The sequence below is a fragment of the Phalacrocorax carbo genome, chromosome 8 (genome assembly GCF_963921805.1).
Source record: "Phalacrocorax carbo chromosome 8, bPhaCar2.1, whole genome shotgun sequence".
Classification (NCBI taxonomy): domain Eukaryota; kingdom Metazoa; phylum Chordata; class Aves; order Suliformes; family Phalacrocoracidae; genus Phalacrocorax; species Phalacrocorax carbo.
In genome coordinates this window covers 11,989,863-12,016,949 of record NC_087520.1, presented here as the reverse complement: position 1 = coordinate 12,016,949, position 27,087 = coordinate 11,989,863, and the positions used below count along the sequence as shown (strand labels likewise).

The 27,087-nt window shown below is 47.7% G+C and overlaps 1 protein-coding gene across 1 annotated transcript in view; it reads right to left on the bottom strand.

The window, feature by feature from the left end:
• The window catches only part of NEURL1B (neuralized E3 ubiquitin protein ligase 1B), a 143,152-nt gene extending 122,437 nt beyond the window's left edge, over window positions 1–20,715 (bottom strand). Inside the window, exon 1 of the mRNA XM_064458752.1 lies at window positions 20,582–20,715. Coding sequence (XP_064314822.1) covers window positions 20,582–20,624 — 43 coding nt within the window. The 5' untranslated portion in view covers window positions 20,625–20,715. The remainder of the gene's footprint in view (window positions 1–20,581) is intronic.
• Between the last annotated feature and the right edge of the window lie 6,372 nt (window positions 20,716–27,087).

Sequence of the window (27,087 nt, the reverse complement as noted above, 5' to 3'; positions counted from 1 at the left end):
TCATCTCAATCCAAGTAGGCAGCTGGGGATGGGGCTTTACGCACCCATGAAATAAAGCAAAGCAGGGAGGGACTATCGGCTTCACTCTGTGCATCCAAACCCCCAGTCCTGACCTGACCCTCCTGCACAGCACAGCCATGGGAGCCCCATCCTGGGCTGCCACTACCTCCCACCCACTCATCGCTCTCCCCACCATCTCCTCCTCTCCTCCAAAAAGGTCACCCATCTTTGCCTGGCAACAGGAACAAATGCTTAGCAGCGGGCATTGCTGATCGATGTGTCACAGCTGCCACCACGCTGTCACACTGCTGTGCAAAGGCCAGCAGTTACTGCAACAGGAGTGGCTGGGGATGTGACAGACCTCAGGTCCAGCGATGCGCCCCAGCTGGCTGCGCTGCATTTGGCACGACGCAGAACACCAAGCCGATGCATTGCCCCCTTTCCCTCTCCCAAACCCCACAGCTTAAGTGTTTGTAGTTTTCTTTTTGTTATTCCCTGCTGGCAGAGGGGGATGAAGATAAGAAATTGGGCCTGTGTGCCTTCATCAACAGAGAAACGTGAATATCCTGAGGGATGGACAGAGGTGGAACCTCATCTTTGTCCTATAAGGAGAGTCTTCACTGATGGGAGTCTGGGGAATCAGCTGCTGTGCCTCTGATGCAAAGCCCAGACTCAGCAAGTTCATCTGAACTGTGCTAACAAGACCCCTGCATAAAGCAACTTTTTTCAGCTCTGCTGGTACCTGCTCTTTCAAGTCTCCCAAGACTCCCTAGATCCTCAAAGGCTATAGCAGCCAGAAGACATTTGGCTTAAAATCTCCCTTCAGAAATACCAACTTTCCCTCCATCTACCACAAAGAACCTCCTCATAAGAGCACACTAACTGTTACAGCATTTTAAATGGCAGAGAAAGCAGTTTCTCAGAACATGCTTTTCTGCTGATACCTGGAAAGGTCCTTAGGCAGCAACATGGCTGAGTTCCTGCTCAAACACGTGGCACCTGCAGGTGTTTCAGCCTCCTGCCAGGGAGCTCTTACTGGTGGTGCAGGTATCTACAAGTTTGCCTCTTGCGCCCCACAAGCTGCTTCATGGACAGATGCTGAGTATCGAAAGCTGGAGCCTCACTCTCCCTGTCCCCAGGCTTCGCAAATTCATTTGCATCACTCTGAGGCAGGAACCATTGCCTCTTTGATTAACAGCCCTTCACACCCCACATGGGTTACCTTAAGTGGTTACTGCAAGCAGTAAAGAGCCAGACCGCAGGCAAAGGAAAAAAGTGAAGTGTTCAAATTTTTGGCTTTCTGCTGCTGTTACAAGCTCTGCTGCAATCATAGGGTATGGATGGGTCTGGAGACCAGAAATGCACAAAGCACTAAATCACAAGTCTTCAACTCCTCAGCTTGTCCCCAGGAAGCAGCTTTGCCTTTATCACCTCTGGCTGTCACAGAATTGCCATCACCAGCATGGAAGTAAGGCTGAAGGATCAACATCTGCACTGAGCAATCAGCTCCCTGCAAGAGAGCCCAAGGTCAGTCAGAGAAGAAGAGGGAAGGTGGCAGGAGGGAAAGCCCTACGGTGGAATTGCACAGACCATCTGTGACCCCAGGCAAAGGGCTGTGCCCTGGGCAGGCAAGAGCTCTCAGCTGTGAGACAGCACCAAGAGCTCATGGAGGGGTCAGAAAGGAGCTCACAGCAAAGGTATGGGGATAGCCACCATCCACAGACCCTTGGGGCAGTCCACATCTACTCTCTGTGCCTCTCATCCCCCTGCTAGCACACAGAAAGCAACAAAACTTCTCTCACCTGAATGAAACAAAGTCAAATCAAGGACAAAGATGCTTTAAAACCTTCTGGTAAAATAGGCATGAAAATTATTTTCAAGTTGTGATAATTTTTACATCATCCAGACGACAGATGTTGGCCAGCTGCTGAAGACAGAGGGTTGGCAAATTCCCCACTACACACTGCTCTTCTCCAACTGGAGCGAACTGCAGAAAAGACATCCTTCCTGGGGGAACACGCACAGAGCAATGGGCCTGGGCAGCTCTCCCTCTGCTGGCTGCTTTCCTCCCACTGAGACAGGAGACAACTGCTGGATAGACACGTTGTTCTTCTATCTTTGATTGCTGCTAAAAATAATCAATACGAGCTACGTGGCTCAAGCTGTTCTCACCATTGTTTGTTGTGGGGTGAAGTCCAGATCAGATCAAATGTACTTCCATGTGCAGAGTGCTGCTGGCGCCCCAGGGCTTACGCCATGTGGGAGCACGGTCGGTATCTGCCCTGTCCATTGCAGCCGTGCAGTGCTAGTGGGCACGAGCGTGCACACCGATATGACGCACCAACTGGGCCACTAGCAGCTGGGAGATGACAAGTCATGCATAGAAATGGAAAATGGAGATAAGGAGCTGGGTCTCCCCATGTATGTGCAAGCAAGAAGCTAGAAATCCTATGATATTTGAAATAATTAGAGAATACACAATGCATCACACCCATACAACATCAGTCATCTCCACTCTGGTAACTCAGTCTCTGTTCCCCGAATCTTCTGCTTACTGTCAAAGCTCAAGTGTAAACCACAGCAGCTACATAGTTATTTTTTTCCTAATCCTAGAATGGTGACACCAAACAGTTAAAGAACAAGCCCAAAGTCTGAAAGATAACACTACAAAATACAACATACAGGCAACTTTCCCACGTGCTCCAGAACAAGCCTCAAAACAGCAAGGAGGTCCCATTCCTGCATTCACTTCCAATCTGGAAGGATCCAGGGGACATCTGACTTCTTATGGGTAATTAAGCAAAGCACAGGTTGCATCTGGCTGTCCTCTGCATGAATAAGGGGTATTTTACGGGGGCGAGTGAATGGCCAAGAGAAATAAAGTGAAAGTCCAGAATTGTTATTAGAGATTGGAAGCTGGATTAGCAGCACCTGCAGAGCCCACGGGATTGCTTCACCTCCTGCCCCAAGAAATCAGGACTGTAGCACCACTTTGGGCTATTTCTGCTGCGCTGTATTTAAAAACCAGTTCAAAAGACTTGATTCAATGCCCACAGCAATGTAGAACGTTTCCCAACCAGCTCCAGCAAAGAGTTAAACACATGCAACCTGTTGATTAATTTGAAGGCAACAAGCTGCACTAATAAAGCCCTGGGGACCTTAATCAAGCTGTTTGCTGGATGCCAGACCAAAGCAGGAAGAGGGGCAGAGCTGTCAGGATGGATTAGTGTTTGCCCACTGGCAACACTTCTCCTGAATGAAAGAATGCGGGGGGGGGGAAACACGCACGCATACATATATGCAGCCGCAAAGCATAGAAGGGAAATGATGTGCCTGGTGCTAGCAGCAGCAGGTCCCACGGCCGGATGGCTGTGGGAGCTCAGCAGCCTACACAGGAGAATTAATCGCAGGAGAGGATTTTGTATCTTGGGTTTTACATTCACCTCCATTGTTTGCAATTCCTTCCCAGAATCTGGGAAGAAGCGATTTCTTCCTTTTTCTTTTTAAAAAGTTCTTGTCCTTTTCCATTCAACAAATTTTCCTGGCCCCCATTCTCCTATTCCATGGAGAGTTGAATGAAATAAAGTTGTTTATAATTGTCCCCATTTTGAAGGGTTTCAGCGACACACATGGGGGCAAGGACATTTTGCAAATTCAGCTTAAATTCAAAAAGGATCATTTCCTTTCATTATTACAACAAGGCTTGACTGGGGTGCCTTTTTCTTCCCACAGCATTTACTGTTTTGACACAGCACCATCGGGTTAATGCAGCCAAATCCGAACCAACCTTCTGCCTTCCCATGCGTAGCCGACTGCAGGAAACCCGGTTAGAATCAGTGCCGGAATGAGAGTTGCCAATCTGGACTCTGTTTCTGGGTATATGCAGGGAAACTTTTCATCTTTTAAGTTGTTAAACTTTGTTTAACCTGGCAATCCTTTTCATTAGGAGGATGTCCCTGCATGCTGCCAGGCAGCATCTGTCTTGGGTACCAGTTTAACAGGCTGCTGTGTGTCCAAGTAGAGGTACACAGCTTGTAAAACACCTGACTAGGCAGGAATAAGCATAGAAGCCCAAAAGACTTTTTTTTTTTTTTGCTAAACCTTAACAGACCAAAACAAAAGCACAGAAAATTGCTCAGCTGTGCATCGTACTTATGTCAGGTATGTTTGAATAAGGCCATTTTCCCCACCAGCTTTCTGCTGTTCCAGCCAGCAGGAATGAAATATCCTGCCGGCATTTCCACAGCTGGTGTAAATTGCTATAGATTCACTCATATCAGTACAGCTTTGATAATTTACACCAGCCAAAGATCATCTCCTGTGTTTACAGCTCCACCGAGCATCACAAGGGACACAAGCAGGATGTTGACACCTCGTGACTTGTACCCATGGATGAAGGGGATGGTAAGCACCAAGCAAATGCAAATGCAGCTGAGGATTAGCAAAAGCAATTATGAAAAACAAGTAGTGGAAATAATGATTCATCAGGAATTGAATCAGATGTTAGGCCCAGTCCTGCACTCACTGGGTTTGGTGACGGCAGTGAGGATATGAACCCTGTAGAGATAATTTTTAAAGCTATTTAAGTGAAAAAAATGCCAATACTAGTTTTGCAACACCACCTTTTTGTCTACCCTAACTGTCTTTCAGATAGCTCAGGACCTTGGAAAATGCCTGTGGCATCCTTCTCACCCCACATATACCTCTCTCCCTACCAAAACTTTGAGTCAAAAAGAAATGCTGCATAACACAGAAGGCACGTAAGAAAAGCTTGCATCAAGCCAGAGGCCAGGCTGAGTGCTAACAGTCCCTCTGAACCAAGATACCGTAAAAATACCTGCATACATTATTTCTCAGCAGATCTCAGAGCACTTTCAATACGCTTCAGAAAACCACTGGCAATGTCAACAGTATCCCCATTAATAGCCGGAAAGTGTGGAGACACAAAAATGCAGACAACCTTGTTCAAGGTCATGTATTCCAGTGAGGCTACTGGATGTTCTCAGCCACTGCCTCCTCTACCTGGCGGAAACAGGCCAGGCATTAAGCCAAGTGCAACCCCAGCAGCCAAATGCTGTGTCACCTTTACCCAGTGCTAGAAGGATGTCTTCTTCAGGTAGAGAAGATCAACAACAGGCGTACTCTGTACCTTGAACTAGAGAGAACTCGATAACCAGAAACACCCTCTCATGAAACAGTATTTCCATTGCTTTCACAGGATCAGATCTGAAGTTGGGAAAGGGCTGGCACAGAAACCTGACAAGGACTAAGGACTGTCAAAGCCTGGGTTAGATCTCCTCACACCAACTGAGCAAAATGACCTTGCTCCACAGCATCAGCTCTCCATCTGCAAAGTTTCATGTTAAAATGTCACAATTAAAGAATAAAGTCAAGAGTCAAGTGAGTCACTAACACAAAGATGAAATAAGAGAGCTCTGCTTGAATCCCCCCACCCCAGTGTCAGCAGCCAAGACATTACCCATCAGCTCCAACTTCCTGGATTGCCAGTGAAATCATAAGCAAAAAGCCAACATAGCTTCTCCCCCCCCAATGTTCAAAGCATGTGCAGCAGTTTGATTCCCACAGACTGTAAATCCACCACCCCTTAGGTAACACAAACCTTTGCCAGAAATATGTTAACGCCACACTGATACACCACATCTGCCTGGCTGGTTCAGCTCTGCCGAGACCCTTGCTAAGGGGCTGTGCTAGTTTGTGTACTGGGAATAATTCGTGTTGCTCTCTTGAATTAGGGGACCTGGCAAGGAAGGGCTGGTCATACGGGGTCAGGTTTTTTGCCTACCAACAGGTCAGGCAGAGGTGGGCGAGCCTCCCTGAAGGCCAAACATGGGCCTGAATACAACGAGGGAGGGTTTTCTGGCATAAGCTGTAATTAGGAGAGAGACTGGTGAGGTAATACTGATGAGCAAACTACATGGGATCACCAGAAAATAGGCTCCCTGGAGCTCACTTACCTCCTTACATTTCCTTTTATGGAGCCACTTCCAGGATCTAACCCATGTTTGCAGCCCGCTGGGTGCAAAGCTGCATGGGACAACCTCTGGGAAGGAGAAGAAATAATATCTTTCAGGATATTCAGGCCCTTATGAGAAGAACCTGGTACCATGCCAGATGTGGACCATCCAGCAGTTTCAGTACCAGAGTCAACAGCAAAGAGGCCAATGCCAACGAGACCCTCAGCATCTGAGCTCCCAGTGCACCCAGTGCAGCAGGGTCCATGCTGCAGCCATACAGATTACAACCGCTGACGAAAAGCAAATTTTGCTCATAGGTTACCTCATCCCTGAGTTTCACTTATCAGACCCCTCTGTTGTCAAATTATTTGTTGGTCACCAGGGCACAGCATCCCCAGAGCTGTGGGTAGGCCATGGGAAAGAGTACTGCTGTTCCTGTTCCAGCTGCATTCCTATTTAATAGTCCCAAGGGTCACAGTAATTCCAGAACAAAACCCCAGGCAACACTCTGCCATCGAAGAGGAAGAAAAGCCTGACTAACCAAGAGTAAATCAATGGCAACAACTAAAATGCAATTTCCCAGCAAAGAGCCAGAATATAAGGATTGCAGAGGGAGACCATCGTAAGAAAGATAAAGATGATTCAGAGGATACAAAATCAGTAAAGGGGTGGGGGAAAATCCAATATTCAGAGCTTGGATCACACAAAAAAGTAAATAGACAAAATACCTATATTTTTCTTCACTTACTGTAGCAGAAAAATTATATAAAAGTATAGAATATAATCTTAGTAAAGCATGGCCATAAATTATAGCTGACAAATAGCAGAAAACAAAGTCAAACCAGGAGATCATTTGCAGGAGAATTTCAGATGAGTCTGTGGGCCACCTCGACCTCCAGCAGTTAAGGAAGAGGAGGAGGATACAGGGGAACTAAATTATTTATGTCCATCAAGTTTATCTGTCACAGGGCTCCACCTTTCCTACCATAGTGCATTTCTGGGATTAATGATCAGGCACTATCTGGAACCAGGCATAAGAAGAAAAGCTGAAGTGATGTAGTTATTTGGAAAAAAAGATGCACCACCCAGCTCAGCTAACAAACACTGCATTTCAGAGGAATATACTCCTGAATGAGTAAAAAGATGCATTTTGTGATAACTAAATATTGAAGCACTACAGGATAGTGAGAATGACATCTCTACTGAAAAGCACATCCAGGAGCGACAAGTCAGTTAGCATGGTGCCAACACCCGATAAACTAATTAAGATGCTAATTAAAAGAAGAGCACTTTCCCATCTGGGGTTCACAGTGGAGACAGGCTATACCCAGAACAAGTCTCATCAGAGAAAGGGGATGGGTGCATAAAGGAAGCAATGCAAGAGCGCTGATTGACAATGCAGTTAGATTTTCATGCCATCTTTGATGAGACCCTTCACAAGAGGCTGTTAAAGAAACCACATAGTCATGGGAAATGGCAAAGAAGCAAATGAGTTAGGGAGGCGATAAGGAGGAGAAATAAGCAGGCAGTTTCATTAGGGCAGTTTCCTCACCTTAGAAGACCAGTTCCCCGTGCCGATCACTGGTTTACCAGCCTAGAAACAGGCTGAGTGAAGAGGGGTTAAAATCCCCCCTCTCTCCCAAATTATTCCCAAAGGAAAGCTGGGAAAACTTAGAGGAGCAAGACAACAGCAGCTGTTGGGTAGCAGTGGCTACTGCCAAGCTGACAAAACTGGGAAAACAATCACATTTGTTCACCCACCAGCATGTCAGCACCCACACAGGAAGGGGTCTGGGCAGCTCAAGGACAACCCATGCCCAAAAATGGGTGAGAGCAACCTGGAAATAAAACAACTTTGTGATGTGCCCCATGTGGAATAAGGCTTGCGAGCCCAGTCTGTCCTCATAGACACCAGCCTCAAAGTGATGAAAGGAAAGCATTCACCTTAAAAAGGCAGGTGGCAGAATGAGTCCTAGCTCCCCCTCCCCCTTTCTTGCCTCCAAGAAAGTCACCAATTAAAAAAAGTATACTAAGGCCATGAAATGAAGGATCCAAAAGTCAATTATTGCTAAAGTTTACGCTAGTAATCTTCATTTGGTCTTCCTGGATGCTCATCCTATCCACAGAATAGAGCAAGTGTCCATAAGGAGGGGGAGAAAGGATGTATTTAAGGGTAACTTTTGTGTGTTTAACTTTGCAGCCTTTCAAAACATTTATTTTTGTTTGGGTGTGGACAGACTTGTTAGAGGCAATGATTTAAAAGACACCAAATAATTGCACAAAAACACGTTGTGTTTCATTGCAATAATCCTCTCATGAAATACATCACTTAATGTACCATCACCACAGGGCTCCCTCAAAAAACCTTCAGTGCAAACCACAAAGGCTCAACCCAACCTGCGTAGTTGTCCCAGTGCTGGCTTCCACCTTGCTCATGATGGCATTGAAGGCCACTTGGCTTAACACAGGTCCCATGCTACCAGTTCAGCCCCAGTCAGTAACAGGAAAGCTCACTCAAACCACATACAGCACCAGTTGTGGTCACATCTTCATCAAGAAGGTTGGCAGAGCTAAATGTGCATTAGCCAACAGCACAAAAGAGCCACCAGCAGAAAAAGGTCTTGCAGAAGAAAAGAGGCAGTAGCAGTTGAGGTAGGTAGGACCTGTCTTGGCTGGCTCTTCTCCCCTCTTCCCTTCTCAGGGTTGGGGAGCCACACAGTGCCCCAGGAGCTGAGACGTGAGTGCCACCAGCCCCAAAAGCGGCAAGAAAGGTACCCAGGGACCATCTGTTCTCACTATCAGCCCAGGCACAACGGGTCCTTCAGCACGTTTAAGAGCCAGGCAAAGCTGATAACACAGTATCATTCCCCTTGGCCATCAATCAGCAAGGCAGACTCAAGGGGAACAGACTGCACAATTATCTAAATAGTGGGATGATCCAGCATTTTAAAAGATGCTTATGAAAATCTCATAATCAGCACTCCTAGGGCATGTTACCACTGCCCTTAAGATAGTCTCAAAAGGATTTGAATGACAGATTGAGAGTCAGGGGTGTATTATTCCACCTGGAATTTTACCAGGGTCCCTTTCACCAGCCCCTGAAACATCTGAGACCAGTAATGTTTTGGAGAGGGCTCTGCTGGTCCATGAGAAAGGATCCCTGCAGTAGTCCACCAGTGACTAAGAAAAGCTCCCTCCCAGCAAACTACTATACTGTGAAAAAGGTGGGTGGAAGGGGAAAGCAAAGGGTCATTTTTGGTTTCCACTGGCACCAGTTATGCTTCTGGTACATTTATATAATTTGTTTCCATAATCAAGAGGGTGAGGTTAGGCTTTTTTTTTTTTTTCTTAAATAAATGAAGGCCTATAATGGGTAGTCTGTGCTGTGCCATGTCTGGAGCCTCCAGCTTATCAGAGCCGTCACAGGACGCAGAATCTTTGTTCCCTTTATCTGGGGGAAAAAAAAAGTCACTGAAGCCCACAGGGGTGGAAGGGATGTCCCCCTTATCTCCAGCAGATACTGGATTTAGCATGTCAGCTTTGACTGGAGGCAACAAGGGGGCAGAGACACAGCAATTAGCAACCAAACAGCTTCTGCTGCCATCCCAAGCTCTGCTGGGAGTCTCAAACACCGGACAGAATTAAAAGTGCAGAGGGAAGCCAGCAACACCCATCTCCAGCTGCATATTTTTAGTCCTGAGAAAGTACTTTCCCCAAAGATGCAGCCCAGGGGAGTTTCTTGGTGTCCCTCCCTCACTCCCTCATATCCTTGGCCAGATTAATGCTCAGCCTGGGACTCCCTGGAGCTGATCCAATGTTTCCCATGGTTGGATTTGTTGACCACCCACCCCCAGGCATCCAGCGACAAGCTGGCTTAGGGCCTACATAGTCGTCTCCCCTCAGAGGGGCTGGGACCATGGACAGTCACTGGGAGAGGGCAGCCCAGGACTTGTCAGGACTTGCCTCTCCCAGTCTCGCTCTCCCCGTTTATACATTACCAAAGGAGCGAAGGTACTTGACAGCTGCAAAAAAAGCAGATAATTCTGCCTGCTGTGGCTCTGTTTATGCAAAAGCCACAGGTTTATGAGGAACAGCTTAGTCAAAGCACACAAGAAAACATCCTGCAATATTTTTGAAGGTGTTTTTATTGCTTCAAGAAGGAAAAGGTTACCTACATAAATAAGAGAGAATGAGGCAGCTTAACAAAACAACTGTTTCTTGTTCCTCTTGTTCTGCATCTCCTCTGCCATCCTCTCGCATACCCCATTTGCCCTCAGCTCCCACCCCAGGTGCTCTCCACCCCTAGTGCCCAGAGACCTTCCCACTCCTGCCCAATGCAGTCACGCTGTCAGCATGACAGACCCAGCAAGGAGCACCCAGCACCTGCAAAAACACGCAGCTGTGGAAGGGGAAAAGCCCCACAGGGTTCTTGTCACGGTATGGCCCAACAGCACTGCCAGGACAAATCAGATTGTATTTGTTTCTCCACAACAGTGTGAGGGAATCAAGAGAAATGAGAGATCCTCCCTCCTCCTCTTCGCACTCTCCAGCCTTTTCCATTACCCAGGCTGCTCCTTCTGCCCACGCTCTTCCTGCCATGTGCAAACTTCACCAGCTTCAGCACTGCATGGCCCAGGTCCTGGCCTGATACCGCCACAGTTTATGGCACAGATGCTTCCCCACCTTTGCTCTGTACACATGCAGCTATGGATATGAAGTAAACCTGGAGTTAGCATCCCTGGTATCAGCAGGAGTCCTTAAAATCACTGCTGAATGCACTGTGCATAATGGAGAGACTAACAACATCCAGCTATCTAATCCACAGCCAGAATGAGAGGTCCAGTTAATCCCTGGTAAATTGTGCTCAGTATCCCCCCACCAGCACCCTCCAAACCTGAGGGGCTGTGACAGATCAGTACCAAGTTTCCACAAGGCCAGGGCGAGCTGTGACAATCCAAGCCATTCCCAAGGGACAGGGACCAGGCAGCACCCCCAGTCACAGCCCATGGCAGGAAATACTTGGGTTGTTATTATTATCATGTTGCATTTAAGAGGCTTGTTTATCTCAGCCCCATTAGCATTCAGCAAATTACAAATAAAACAAAAAGAAAAAAAATCATAAAGAAAAAGAGTAGCAGTTCACAGGCTCCAACCAACCTGCTTTACCAGTTTGCAATACACACTTTCATTTCCCAAGAGACAACATACATTATCCCGGTCTGGGTAAGGTGAAAACCAGCTTCTGTCCCTATGGCATCCCACTGCCTGCAGCTTCCCTCTGCAAGGCACAAGCAGAGGGAAGGGAGGGCTTCATATCTCCCAAAAGAAAAGTGTTTTTCCCTGACAAAATGGAAGGTGTTGTGGCCATGCCTTTCCTCACTCTCATTGTCAAGATCACATATGGCTCAAATGGGGAGCCGTGCTGGTTTGAACCCCATCACACAGAGGGGTTTCCAAGCTGGGATCCAGAGCCATCCCTGATGGGTGCATCTGAGACATGAAGGGCTGCTTTTCTTCAGCGGGTTTTGCAGGTTGAAGGTTTGCATTTATTGGCACGGGAGTGCCACATGCAGGAAGAAAAGTGCACACACGTTTCTGGGATTTGGATTCTCCCACTTGTAAGGCTTAAGCAAAAACAAAGCAGGTTTGACAGAGAACAAATTAATTCAGCATGAAGAATTTCTAAAAAAAGAATTATCTTTGACACACAAAAAATAGATAAATCCTTGCAGAAGATTACTTTAGCAAGGCAAAAAATCCATCACAATGCTGAAGAAAGGAGGCACAGATAAGGCTTTAAAATCTATGTGATGTTTTTATACCCCTAGGCATTGGGAAGGCAGCACAGTTCAGAGGTGACAGCAGGGATCCTACCCAGGACTCCTGAAGTCTCCCACGGTTCTCGAGACTGCTGCAACCAGGAGAATAGAAGCTCTCTATCCACAACAGATATTATAAACTGTTACAGATAAATTGCATATTCTCATGCCTTAATTCCCCTTTCAGATAATCAAGACAATAGGACGACCCCACAGCTGTGGATTTTCTTAAGATCTTGTCATGTAATGCAACACTAATGTTTGGATGAGTGTTTGGGATATGTGCTGTGCCCTGAAAATGTAGTGTTTGAAGCAGCTATGGTCATCTGAGGTTTGGCATATATCATTCCCATCTCCAGCTTTCCTGAGTTCAGTGTTGGGTTTTAGATCCTTTCTCCCTCCCTTCTTGCTGGGAATACAGTCCCGTGGCCCTACACCCAAACACCATGGACCTCTGCCCAATAAGTAAGCAACCGCCTTTCGTCATGCTGTGCCTTCTTGGCTTTGCTAGTCTAGGGTTTCATCCTTGAGGGACACATAAGAGCTACTTTTCATAGCGCTGAGGTTCTCTTGTAACTTCTTAAATACACACACACTTTACTCTTAGTAAAGCACAGGGGAACACATACCTGTACGCTCCCACCCTCCACACACACCCCCAAGAATACTCTGCCCCATAGGGCGAATGGACACAAGTTGCTCTTGGGGAGATTCCAACTGGACATGAGGGGGAAATTTTCACAGTGAGAACAGTCAACCATTGGAATTATCTCCCCAGGGAAGTGGTTGACTCAGCCACATTGGACACTTTTAAGAATCAGCTGGATGGGGTGCTGGGCCATCTTGTCTAGACTGTGCTCTTACCTAGAAAGGTTGGACTAGTTGATCCTTGAGGTCCCTTTCAACCTGGGACTCTGTGATTCTGTGGTCTTCTCAGCAAAGCTCTTCAAGTTTTTTTGTTTGGTTGGTTTTTAATGGACTCCTTCAGGATCCTAAAATCCTGGTCAATTTTCAGGCTGTCTTCCGTCTTGCAATAGGCTCGCTCCAGGTTGTGCAGGTCCAGTATTCAGACAGGTTCTCCCCCCTCCCACCAGTGCAGCACGACCCTGTTAGCTGTAATCTCCAACACATCCCCCTGTGCTCTCCTTTCCTCCCGGGGAATTTCCAGCCTCCCTCCCATGCCCTGTCCTCTCATACAACCTGCAACAAGCAGTGCCCTTCAGCACAGCCTTTAACAAGTCCTTGTATTGTATTCATCCTATTGCCGGAACAAAGACGTTCCAGGTTAGCAGCCTCTGACAGTTTTGTAGGTGCTTTCAAGCCAGGCACATGCTGTGATACTTCACATTTATATTATGGATCTCAAAATGTTTTACGTATATACTCCCAGCCTCATTATACAACCAAGGACACTGAAGGATACCACCGGGGTAAAAGACTCATCCAAGATTCAAACAGCAAGGCAGAGCAGAGCCATGAATGGAAAATAATGCCTCAAATTCAGACTCAAAAAGAGCACCCAGGAACAGGCTGTACAGGTTATTCTATTGTATAGGCTGTAGTATATTATGTAAACTGCATCTAAGTACTCTTTCATTGTCCATTTATAATACTCCTCCTTGCATTACAGAAATCCAAGTTAACTTGCATCAGCCTCCCTCTCTCCAAACCGAAGCGTGCACCATATCTGACCTTTGCATGCGTTCTAAATTTGTACTTAGAAGTGCACATTGTATTTTGCTAGCCTCTTGTAAGTGTTTTCCGTAGACACAATGGCACAAAAGAAGCAGAGTCTGCGAGCCAAGCCCTGGAAAGATGGTAGCTTTAAATAGCCTCTTTGTCTCTTTTCCTTGATGAAATATTGCACACTATTTGGAATTAAGTTTTAGTTTTATCAGAGACCCAGAAATAGAGATAATAGAGGGCTGGGCAAATTATAGCATTATTTTAGGACCTAAAGTTTCTCATTCCTTTCTACCCTTGCCCCATCTCACCTTCCATTGCAGGATTTCTACTTGCATCCCAGGAGCCACCAGTACACACTCCTTGATGGGCTCACAGACCCACAGGAGTGATTCTCTGCTGGAAAGGGAAGGGATGCACAGAGAAGATGGTACATAAGTGAGAAACTTCATCTCCACAAACAGAGGGCAGGACTGTAAAACCAAAGCTACTGGTCTTGACGGGGAAAAAGTCTGCAACTTTAACAGACTTCCAGGCTGGGTCCCAAACAAATTCAGAAATGGAAGGCTTCCTCAACATTAAATTAGTGGGAAAACTGTCAAGAGATTAACAGAAGTGATAAACATTTATGTTCCAGTTCAAGGCAAGAGCAGGCATTTATAACTGTGCTATTTCAATGTCAAACTCTTTGAAAACTGGAGTCCTTTCTAGTCAGGGCATATGGATGCTCCTTTTTAGGTACATGTAGCAGCCTGCAGAGAAGGTAAGATGTTTGCCCCCAATGAAGAGCCCCAAATAGGGGTGTAACAGGGTTACATAATGGGAGCACACCCATAAGGGGATTCCTGTTCCCTCTCGGGGCTGTAATTAGTCATTTCAACCTAACACACTTGCCCATGTTTTGTAAAGCAAATAAATGTTAGGTTCCTTTCATTTTTCTAATTTCCCGAAAAGCAGCTGCAGGAGAAGTCACAGCAATTTGTGGAGGAGAGAACTGTGCAGGCATTTAACCCAAACATACAGCCTACAGTAGTGGGTTTGCAGCCAGAGTGATGCTGGGAGGAGAAAGGCTGTTACGGAGGCTGAGCCATATTACAGTGTGCAAGAAGGGGAAAAAAAGCAATCAAAAGGGAAAAGCCTTACGAACAACCCCTGTAACCTGCATTTCAGAGCCATGCAGAAATAACAAGTGCATCAGTCTCTCCAGTTTTTCCACTCTGAAGGGAAAAATATCTTACTCGACTTTGTTCACTAGGCAGCTAAGCCACAGGTGAGCAAAGTGCCACTGTGTTGTGTGTCCCACTCCTCAGGACACTCCCCTGCCCAGTGAAGGTCTATTACAGAGTGAATCATCCCACAGGGCACTTTGTGTTTGTTCCAGAGCAATGCAAACATGCCAGCCTGCAAACATCAGAATCGTAATTAATGTAGATCTGCAAATAGATATCACTGCTTGGCATCAGCTTGTCCTGAACGCACACAGCAGGAATCACACAGCTCAGTGCAGCCGCAGGAGATGGGGCCGCAGGGAATCCCACGCGCCCAAACTTCTGGGCTGATTTGAAGCAGCACTATGCATTGAAGAGGAAGCACAACACGTACTGGCTATCATTACCTTTGTGATAAATCCACATAAACATTGTTCATTTATCAGCAAAAATCCACTTAAGGCTATCGCGCACAGTACAGTCCCAAGACGCTAAGCAGGCTGAAGTTGGCACACCTGACTCTGTTTTGTAGAGTGCTAAACTGCAGTTCTGCAGAAGCAATTTCTTAATGAGAAAGCAGACTCTTACACTGTGAAATGAAGGTGTCTTTGAGTAAACCATGCTTAACACGAAGAGAATGTGCTATTTTCTCCGCAGCTAACTGAGCCTGATGTGTACAGGTTAACTCAGAAATATAACTACTGTTAATCCACACATGACAGGCAAAGCACGCAAACACAGTTCATGTGGGAATTTACAGTGGTACAGAATATTTTGGCAGCTGGGTACAGTGACTCAGAGTGAGAAGCACAGAGGTAAGGACAAAACACGTAAGTTCCCAGCTGTATGAATTGCAAGATACCAACCAAATGTTACACTCAAATCCACAAAACAAAGCCAGCTTCACCTCTGCTTACCATCTGCAGAAGACAAAGGTAAGGGGCGAGCTGAGCCCAGACCTGCTGCTCCCCAGGCTGAAATGGGACCACCAGGCAAAGTGCTAAGCCCCACATCCACGGTGGAGCGGAAGCCCAAGCGGGTGCTTTCTTGAGGGTTTGGCGCCACCTAAGCACAGAAGTGGTCTCATTCACCCTTCCTGCTTCATTTCAGAGCAGAGCAAAACCAAAACCTTTCGACAACAAAATCCTCTTGCTTCTACAGCACCAGGTCTTCCAGAAAAACCTTCCACAGAACAAACCTGGGTGCTAAGAGCAGACAGAAGGCCAGGAAAGACACTTTTGAAGAAACCCAAGCACTGCAGTAAGGTCAGACCCACCAAAGAGCCAGAGGACCTCAGAAAGGTTGCAGGGCATTTCCTTCAACTGCCCAGATTGCAAAAACTCTCCTGCCACATACCAGGGAATCCTGGAATATTTGCTTATGACTATCCAAGCTGAAAACTGGGTCCAGGAAAGATTTTCACAAACTGGAAATTCAACTGTCCCAAAGTTGCAGGAAGACCAACTCAGGATGGGCAACTGGTGCCCCCAAAACCCCTTGCAAGATGGTTATGGGGCTCAAAAAGAAGTCTCAAGACCTGATGATCCACAAGGTCAGGTTCAGAGAGGTACTCTCTTAGAGTTACTCACTGGCAGACCGCACACACTGACAACAAACACTACAGTGGGCAGGACAAGTCGCAAGCTGGAGAGATAGAAGCACAGAGGTGCAGGGTTAGAGGAGGCTCTTAACTGAAGGATGGGGAAGGAAGGACATCAGACACTGCTGCTGTGGAGGAGCTGCTGACCAAGTGGAGAAAGATGAAGGTTGACAAGAGGCTGTCTGGTTGGCATGCCTTCCAACATTTGCAATCATTTTTGTGTTCTGCCCATAAATACATGAACACAGGTGACACATCCAGCACTCCAGCCCCACTGATGCTTAACTGGAGTTTTCAGGCCAACAGCCAAAAAGTAACTCTCAAAAAGGGACCTGTAATACTCCCCAGCATTGCAATTTGATTTTACACTCAAATACCATTAACAGAGTTTGGTCAGAGAATGGTTGTCCAATACAGACATAAGCAAACTTGTATTATGCAAAGAAAAGTTTCAGTGACTTTTGACCTTGTTGAGCTGCACAAGATGCAAAAAATTCAAAGCTCCTGCCACACTGAGAGACTCCCTGCTGTTCAGAAGGATCCTGGAGGGGACTGTATTTGGTCAGTTGTTCCGAAGGAAGATACAGGAAAAAAAAAAGAATAAAAAAAAGAAAGGTGACATAATGGAGCCAGAAGGTCTCCTTAGACTCCCACTGAAAGGAGCACTCATTTGGATCAGAAGATAATTAATTCTTGGAGACTTGCCAACTGTTGCAAGCTTTTTCAGGAGCTAAAACAGACCCTGGGACTTCCAGCCATCCTGTACAGATGTCAGGCAAACTCTGATTCAGGCATCAGCCCCCAGCCACATCCACCTGAAACCGTCCCAGCCAAGTGTCAGTCCATCACAATGCCAAGGCAAGCCCCACACTGTGAGCAGAACATCATCCATCCAGATAGAACGAGTGCTCACGCTGTGAGCACAGCGAAAGCATCACAAGCCATCAGCCTATACCAGATCCCTAAGGGAAAGGAGCTCACCTTCCCCCTTCCACACAGGCACAACTTGTGGACGTTCAAGGAGTAAGAACTCACTCTCAGCTACCAGGAGAGATTTGCTCTCCTGGGGACCAGCTGCTGCATGGTTATTTGCTCTTCTTTTGACAAGGCTCAATCCCTTAAGCAACCAGCTTCACAGTGTCCTTTTCCTGGCATTTATTCAGCTTTTGTTGAGTTTGGGGTGGGGTTTTTTTTCTTTTTTGGAGAGGGGGTGAGGGTTTTTTTTTCCGAGGAGTTACGGACTAGCAGCGCTGACTTCTGTTAATCCCGGCTGCCCTCTAGTGACAGATGCCCAGCCCCGGTGCCTTACTGCCCACCCAGGGCTCTCCTGGCCAGGACCAGGGCACCTAGGGACAGCCACATCCCGCACATCTTACCTTGCTACAGAGCCTGAGCCTAAGACCCAGCTCTACTGCTCTGTATAAAAAACGTACAGAGAAATATTTCTAAATTGAGAACCCTCATACCTCAGTGACATCTCCAGCTTTTAAGGATTTACTGATTTTTTTAACCACATTCCTGCTTCTGCCTGAACACTGGTATCTCAAACATAGCTAAGGGGAAAAAAGGTCTTGATCCCCTGCTCCAGCAGAACCAGAAATTTACAGGAGTGGGTGGAAGTCAAGTAATTAAATGCTTCCCCAACATTTTCTGGGTTTTATAAATACCCTAGGACCAATGTGGGCTTTGGCCCTAGAGTAAGAATACTCAAGTCATTTCAGTGAATTCTACAGATGAGCACAGTTCCTAACCACAGCAGTAACACACTTGCTATTAGAGAGATTATATATTCCCTTTCTCATCTCAGAGAGATTAGCCCTTCCAGTGGGGATTAGTCTACATCAGAAATACAGCAAATCAGGTATTGTCACCAACCCACCAAACTTCAAGTCCTACTGCAGCTGGAGCATACATGAGATTTTGGCCAGAGAGTCTCTTTGCACAGTGTAGTGCAGATTGAGAATGGCGCCAGCAGCACAGGATCCCAGCAGAAGGGGTGCTCAGCAGCTTGGATTTGTTTGCATTGGGTAATCCCTGAAATCTCCCTATCCCAAAGAGCGATCAGGCTGCAGAGGCTGCAGCATGCCATAGCCCTACGGAAGCTGTGTCAGATAAGGTGGGTAGCTTGAGCATAGGAAGGGGGCACAGCTGAAACTTCAGCAATAGGAAATGTATAGAAATCAGCTTGAGTTTTTTGAATTGGGACACAGGTAGTGCTACTGGCTTTGGAAAGCGATTTCTCTGATTTCTGATTACTGTACTGTGCAAAAGAGAAATTGCTTCATGTTGAGAACAGGCTGAGATTTATATATATTCTTTATCAGTCCTTGACAATTAATTCCATCTTAGTTAAAATTCTTGTATCCAGTACTGGAAGTATCACCAAACATATTTACTTACTCCTCTGTTGAACAAACAGGAATGCAGCAGTAACAGTTGACATAATGCATTATTGAGTCTGACTTGTCTGATAGTGTATTAACTTTAAAAATGTTATCTCTGGTACTGTTTTGCAGATCTGGCTTTATAATCAAAGACTTGATGTTTGGATTTCGCATCAGTCAGAAATAATCTTCTATTACATAGCAAACATAAATCTGATGGTGACTGACTACCCCAAAACCAAACACAGCACTAGCACTCCCAGGAGAAACACAAGAAACATGAGAAGCCCCACAGCAGAACATTACCTGCACCCAAAGCGTTCATCCATTAGGAACACAACCAGCCCTTAATCCACTGGGGCCAGCAACACCACGCAGAACAGCAGAGGCCCTCCCTTAATGTACATACACTCCTGAACTCACTATTGCCCCACACACCTAAGAGCAATAGCCAGTAGGAAACAAGGCTCAAAAGTCAATTGTTTTGTTTCTTGTTCTGCCCTCTGCCTACAATCACCCTTCTCCTGAAGTGAGAAGTTATTTACTGCAGATTTAGACACCCAACTCCTACTCTGCATCACCCTATATCCCTTTTTCTTCTGCAGTAGGTGGCACTTGGCATCAGCATGAACCTGCTCCACATGGGACAACTGGATCTCTGCAAACACATTTGCTATTCAAGAGAGAGGAGGGCAACGCAACCTCATGCTCCAGAGGTTCCTGGCACAGCCCCAGAGTGATCTTTCCCTCCCCTCTGTACCACACACACCTGTACAGAGGCTCAGGCAAGAGCATCTAGCAGAGCAGCTTCACAGATTACCCTGTGGCACATCACACTACTGACTTTACACATTAAGTAAATTACAACACTGTCATACTTCCAGTAGCAAAATATTTCGGGTTTCCTCATAGGAAGAGAAAACAAAACTAAGTACTTAAAGCTTTTTGAAAGAAACCATTAAATCAGATCAAGCTATAAATGCCTGAAAATTTGATCAAATTTCTAACATTGCCATTAAGAATCAGTTATGAAGAATGACAGCTTTTTACTTAAAAATGAAGCTGTAGCAGGTCACCTGCATCAAAAAAACAGTATGTAGATCCCAAAGGCCTGAAGCCAAGGACAGGTTAACAAGAAACAAGTTCAGGCTTGTTGAAACTCACTGTATATAGCAATACTAGTAACAATAATGATGCTTCACAGTAGCATAGATGTTACCCAAGACTTTTGTTATTCCCACCCAGGATTATTTATATTCTGGAATACTGGCACCTTGTACCGGTTGGCTGAGTTCAGTTATCAGCTCCCTTCAAATCCAGCCAACCAGGCTGCTGGCTGTTGGACTTTTTGGACACGCACAAGACGCATAAAAGGCAACAAGAACCTGACACCCAGCTGCACAGCCAGCGCGAACCCATTTGTTTTCCCAGCCTGCAAGCTGGGATTGGCAGGCAATTTTGGAGCAAAGGACTTTGAATCAGAGCGGGCAGATTTGGCAGGACTGCTGCCCAGGCAGTAACTGCAAAGGATGAAAGTGCATTTATTGCCACAGACCTTGCTGGGGGGGGGGAACCCGCACTCTGCCATCTCCGGAGCTCGGTGACGAGCACAGATGAAGGCAGGGGCTTAGACCACCAGGAACCTGTCCCCTCTGCAGCACGACCACAGCTCACCCTGTCCGAGCACCAGCATTTTACCTGCCATCTTCGTGCACGACACCTCGCGTGTCGCTAATGCCACTGTCGCATCCTCCCCACACTGAGGGACACCGCAGGGCGGCCTCTTTGGGTTTTCTGTCAAGCCCCACAGCACAGCGAAGCGCTCCCCGCGTACGGCAGCTCCGGCGCCGGGGGAGCGGCCGGGCCCGGCCCGGGGGGCGCGGGGAGAAGGGACGCGGCGCCCCGCACTTACCCACGCCGGCGGCGCCGCGTACGACAGACTCGGCGTTGCCCATGGCCGGACGGAGCAGAGCGGTGGGGGGCGATGGGAGGCGGTGGGGGGCGATGGGCGGCAGTCGGGCAGCACCGCGCTCCCGCCGGCGGCGCCGATTCGAAGCTGCCGCCCGCTCCGCCCAGCGCCGCCACCGCCAACCGCCGGCCGCGGGCGGGGCGGGGCGGGGCGGCGCGGAGCGGCTCGGGGCGGGGCGGCGCGGCTCGGCTCGGCTCGGCTCGGCTCGGCTCGGCTCGGCTCGGCTCGGGGCGATTCGGCTCGGCTCGGCTCGGCTCGGCTCGGCTCGGCTCGGCTCGGCTCGGCTCGGCTCGGCTCGGCTCGGGGCGGGGCGGCTCGGCTCGGCTCGGCTCGGCTCGGCTCGGCTCGGCTCGGCTCGGCTCGGCTCGGCGGCAGGGTCTCCGGCTCCTCTCCCGAAGAGAGACGGTGTCTGCACCCCACTGCGCTCCTGTCCGCCTGCAACGGAGAGGTGTCTGTGTCAGCTCTAAAGGGAGGCGTCTGCACCCATGTCAGCTCCAAAGGGGTTGGACAAGACGATCTTCAGAGATCCCTTCCAACCCCTACCATTCTGTGATTCTGTGAAAGGCAGGCGCCTGCACCCAAGCACCCATGTCAGCCTGCAGAGAGAGGTAATTCACCCCTGCGCTCCTGCCAGTCGGTAAAGCCCAGACGTCTGCAGCCATGCCCCCATGCCGTAGAATCATGGAATCATTAAGGTTGGAAAAGACCTCTAGGATCATCAAGTCAAACCACCTTTTTTTTTTCCTGCAGGAAAAGAAAAATATGCCAGCCTATAAAGGCAGTTGGTTTCATAACTATACTCAATCTAATCTATGCACACTAGTCGTCTGCACCCATGCCAGCCCGATCGTAGTCTCACATGCCTTGACATTTTGAATTTATAGACTACAGGCATGAGGCAACAGGAGGGGCTTCTCCATGGTCTCTGCACAATGCTGATAAACGCAATATGCTAGAATTGCTTCCTTTTCTGAAAAGACTAAAAAAAAATTTTTTTTAAAGTGCAGACCAGTGGTCCACTTGCAGTAATCTTCACCAGTGCACAGCTGTGCTCTGAAGCATGGCTGCTTCTAGGAAAGGGCCAAGAACAGGAAAAGGCCACGGTCGCATGATAGGATGAAGATTTCTTCCCCATCTCAGACAGCGTGTGGTCCTCTTGTGCCACAAAGCTGGGAGATTTATAATAGAGGTGAGTCCTGCTGCCCCAGGACACTCTGTTCCCCATTATTTCATTTGTTGTTATATTTTGCTCAGGACTGATGTGGACTTTGGAGGAAGTAAAAGAGCAAAACAAAAGGCTTGAGATTCCTGTCACAGCAGCCCAGACACCCCTGGAAATAATAGACAGAATGAAGGAAAATGACAGTAGGGAGGCTACCACTTATCCCACTGCTGATTTCCACAGCTGCATCCAGAACATCATTACTGGGTCCAGCAGCTTTGTATTGCTTAGATGCAGATTAAGACACATTCTTCCCTGAAAACCATAGACAAAATAATGAGAACATGATGTGCAGATGAGTGTGTTGCTGCTTTGAGCCTGGTAACGGGCTGAGTCTGTGAGAAAAGCAACAGTGATACCTTTGCAGGGGGGCTGCTGCCTTCCCTCCTCCCCACCATCCCAGCACCCCTTATCAGACACCGTGGTTATGCGTTGAGACCCTGGCTGAGGAAGAGATGTCTTGCTTGAATGTGAGCAGGAAAGTGACTGTGACATGCGGATACTCCTTATCTAGCTGCTAATGCACTTTTTATTGTCTCCGTTAGGTGTGAGCAATATGGGCAAGTTCTCTAGTACTTGCGCAACCTTCACAGTGGCCTCCTGAGCTGACGGTGCTATTCTCACACACAGCAGTTTATAGACACCTCATCACCAGGTTTGGGGTCATTAGTGCAGCTTGGGTTTCTAATAATAACCCTTGTAACAACAATAACAGCAGCACGATGCAGAAGAACCGCTGAGTGTTTGCAGTAGATTCTCAGCAAGTCGGGACTGGCAGCAGGACGCGAGCTGCAACCCTCAGTAACGCCACCTGTTACAACAAAAGGGCACTGATTTCTCAGACTTTCTCAAAGCAAAAGGGAGGAGACGTCTTGCTCTGTTTGTTTCCAGAAAACACTTAGACATACTCTCATTCCTGAGGAGGGCGAGTAGCACACAGAGCAGCTTTCCCAGCCCTCTAATAACAGGGAAGTCACTTCTACCTGAGCAGGTGCAATGGGAACCTGACTGCAGACGAATTGGCCACTGCCAGGTAATCACCCCACCACCAGGGAAAGGGGCCCTGAAGCCAGGTGGCTGGCACACTCAACATGCAACAGTACTCAACCATCTCTTTTTCTGCACTTGGGCCAGGATCACAGCCCCTGCCGTCCCAGCAAGAACTTCCTAACCGATAAAAGCAGCCTCCTTTTATCCAAATCTCTCTCACCCCTGCTCAAGCAGCCGCCAGCATGTCCCCTGGAGGAGGAGGAACCCCAGGCAGGTCACACAATGTCACTCAGCTGGACGCTCACTGGCACTCAGAGGAAGCTGAAGGGAGCCTGACACCTCTGCTCCAAGGGGCAGAGATAGACAGGAACACTGAGAGGAGGATACAGAGAGGTCATGTGGCTCCTTCCCATTTAGCCCCCACTGATTGCGGTCTGGCCCCTCCTGGGCAGGGTTCTCAGGAGGCATTGCCTCGTCTGCTGATCATGGCACAGAGCTGAGGTTCGGAAGATGATGTTCTGACAGCGATTGTCTGTTTTCTTGGGCAGCTGTCGTCAAATCGCTTTAATCCCTCCATGCAGCTTCCCCCCATAAAGGAGGGATAATGCTGCTCAGGGGACATTGCGTCGTTGGTGTTTAAAACTGGCCTGCAATGTTCAACAGTGTCTTGAGCAGGCAGAGGGCTATCTGGCATCACATTGCCCAAAATAGCCCATGCATAATTCTGTACCGTTCCTGTGTCAGTGTCATGCTCTGGATGAAGGCCTGATTAGGCAAAATTTTCATAACCTTTTTTCCACAGTTGCAATAGCGCAAACAGCACAGATTTCCCAAGCAGGTTTGGAGCCAAAATACATTGATCCTGGCTTGAAGAAAGGCTTTTTTATTCTTCTGTGCTTATTCAAACTATGAACCTTCTCCTGTTGCCAAGAAGCAGTCTGGCTAGCAAGGACCATGGTAATGATTTTTTTAAAACTCGAACATCTGTCTCTGCTGGGAACGAAGCTGAGGTTCACCAGCATATTTCATGGTGACACCACCAAGCAGCTGTCAGGCAGCCCTAACCTTCAGCATGTGTTATTGTACTGGAACTAAAAGCCTTCAGCAAAGAAAGCTTCACTTCTCATAAACTCTCACTCCTCAACTCTAGGGACACAGCATGTGCACCACGAGTTGGCCGGCTGGCACAGCTGCAAGGTGCAGCCCTCAGCTTTCCCAGCAAGAAGTGAAGAGGAAGACATTGCTTTGGAGTCTAGCCCCATGCACACACCCTTAATCATTTCTGCAGGGGTAGGTCCAGTCAGGGCTGGGTCAGCCTTGGCTTCACAGCTGCAGAAGCATATAGGAGGATGTCATCCTTAACCCAAAAGCTAAGCACTGGTCTCAGCACAGACATCAGAGAGAGAGGTTACATGAGGCCACATCCCCTCAGCAACAGGACTGTTAATTACTTCAGTGAGCAACAAAACATTCCCTTTGCATTCCTCTCCTCTCGCCGTAAGCCCTTACTCTGGAAACTCTGGAAGAATAACTCATTATGCTGAACAAACAGAAACGAGAGCAGCCCTTACACAAGCAGAGCACTGGAGCTGTTGCCTGAGGCACACCTGGGGTCACCCTGGTCCCTGCAGTTGCACACGGTTCAGTTGTGTGGCCAGTGCTTGGGTGTCTGTGCTCTGGCAGGTGGTTATGGAGAGGGCCTCGAGATTCCGTGTCCTCTTGCACTCCTGGAGAGGTGCTTGCACAGCAGCTGGGAAAGGTGCAGACACACAGATGCAAAAGACACCCTGGCTTGAGTAGCATGTAGTAGCAAGGATCAGGCCCTCACTAATGCAGTGATATTTGGGGTTCAGTCACAGTGTGATCCTGGAAAAAACATATTTTCCTTTCTGAAACTCTGGTAATTGCAGTAATAGTAATAATGTTTAGCTGCTTTTGTAACAATCAGCAGCTCTCAAAGCACTCCAAAAACCTTAGTCCCCAAACTGAAGAGAACCATGTCCCCAGGGAACAGGTGGAATAATGTTTTCATCGCAGTTGCTCAGTGGCAGTCCTGGTACAAACCCCCACGTTTCCCAATACTAAGATTGGGTTTGCATCCTGCAGCATTGCAACATGCTGTGCTCAAAACTTGGACACTTCCAAGTGCCGCTCCCCACTGGCCCCAGTCTTGAAGATGCTGTTGAAGAGAAAAGAGTTTACATTTAGTCACTTTACATTTTTCAGCACACAACTTCGCTAAGGGCCACTTGCAAAAATGGCAAAACTCTGCTCTTTCTCCGAAGAACAGCTGAGTGGTGTGACAGATCAGCACAGCTGATTCAAGCAGTGCTCCCTCCAGCATTGCTTGAATCCTGACCTCGGATGACTTCACCAGACAAGGTCTTTCCCCTATTTTTCCAGCATTTTCTCCCTCTGTAAAAAGCAGATAACAACAATATGGAATTTTCTCCTCAGGATGCTGTGCAAATTAAACAGCCATGTATTGTTCAGAAAATAAAGGGAAGGTTAAAAATGCTCTAAAAACACAGTTATAAGAACTGGATAGCTCAATTACATCATTATCATTGTTCTCATTACAGACAATATAACCAGTTATGGACCCCCTTGTGCCGGTTATGTATAGATATGCAGTAAATGCCTCTGCTTTTAATTTTTTACAGCCGTGGGTGACTGGGGTACCTCCCCTGGGCCGGGCTGTGCTCGGTGCCTGGCACTGCTGGGATCACCCGCTAGAGGGGAGCTTTTCCCTACAAACCGCCCATCCAGCTTTTGCAGCAGGAAGAACTTTTCCAAGCCTAAACTGAGAGAGGGATTTGCAGGGATGGATTTGCACCGACAGCGCTCCCAGCCGGCATTCTCGGTCGAGTGGTAAAGTTTCTGTCTCGGTTTAACTTGTGTCACTTGGGAATGGGCTTGTTGCATCTGCTGGTGGGTACATGCACACCCACAGCTCTGCTAGTACTTCACAGTTCACCTCTGGAAGTAAACATTGGCACCCCGGATGAACAAAAAGGATGTCAAGACAGCCAGCACCAGCTGAAGAAGGATATCCTTCCAGTGAGCTAATCCAGGATCCTCCCCAAAGCTGAGCACTTTCATGTTGTTACGGTGTTTTGCAAGATGTCAAAAACTCCGGGAAAGATTTCAGCATGGGGTAGCTCCCTGGAGTAACCACAGACCCCACAGGAGGAGGGAAGGGAGATGATACCAACCAGACATACCTTCAGCTTCCACTGCTGCCTTCTGCAAACAATCTTCCCTAGGACAGGAGTGTGCAGGAAGAAAGATGTCCTTGCCGAAGCCATAGCAGGTTTTTCAGACATCTCTGGCAGATCATGCATCAACACACACCAAAATGACATCTCATAAGAGCATGGAAAATCGAAACAACCCACAGAGCTGTAGGACACATGAAATGAAGTCACTGGCAGTTCCCCACCCCTGGTCCCAGGGATTTGTCCCCCAGAGACCAGCCAAGACAGCACCTGCCAGCCACAGGGAGCCATCCTATCTAGTGCCTGAAAGCCCAGCAGATGGCAGAAAGGCCTACAGCATTGGAGAAGAACATGCAATTAACTACAGACATGGTTATTACTCATAGAGCGGTACCAGATACCTCCCAATCACAGCTCCAAGTTTTATGGGGCTGAGCATGACAGGATGATATTTCTATGGCACTTTTCACCCTAGAGATATTTCAAGGCTCAACGTGTCCATTTCTGGTCTGGTATATGTACACTGTGACATAAATGGGTTTTATGTCCAGTGGACACAGACATGCGTACACACACTGCTCTGAGGACTCATGTGCTCTCTGTGCAGCCTGACCACAGTGAGAGCTGCTTCTTGGACCCATTTGTCCTGACCCTCATCCACAGGGAACCTCTCTTTGGCAGCTCCCAGCTGCCCACAGCCTGCTCGGGTAAACACTGTTCTGGCCCCATGATATCCAGGAATCGCAGATGAGTGTCCCAGCTCCTTAAATTCAGCCTGGAAAAATATTTCTATGTAGGAAAGAAGGTACTGTTAGAGAACACGATGAGCAAGGTAGCCTTATTTAAACTCCCGACAGTTATTTATTCATTCATTTTGCTGTAGCTATTTTAGTAGGTTGTCATATGAGAAGCAAACTAAAAAAACCCCTCGGCTAATGTGACAGCAAAGCTGGACAAGATTAATATCTCTGAAGGTGGGATTGTGTCTTCTGTGGGTGTGCTGGCTTACACCCACCTCT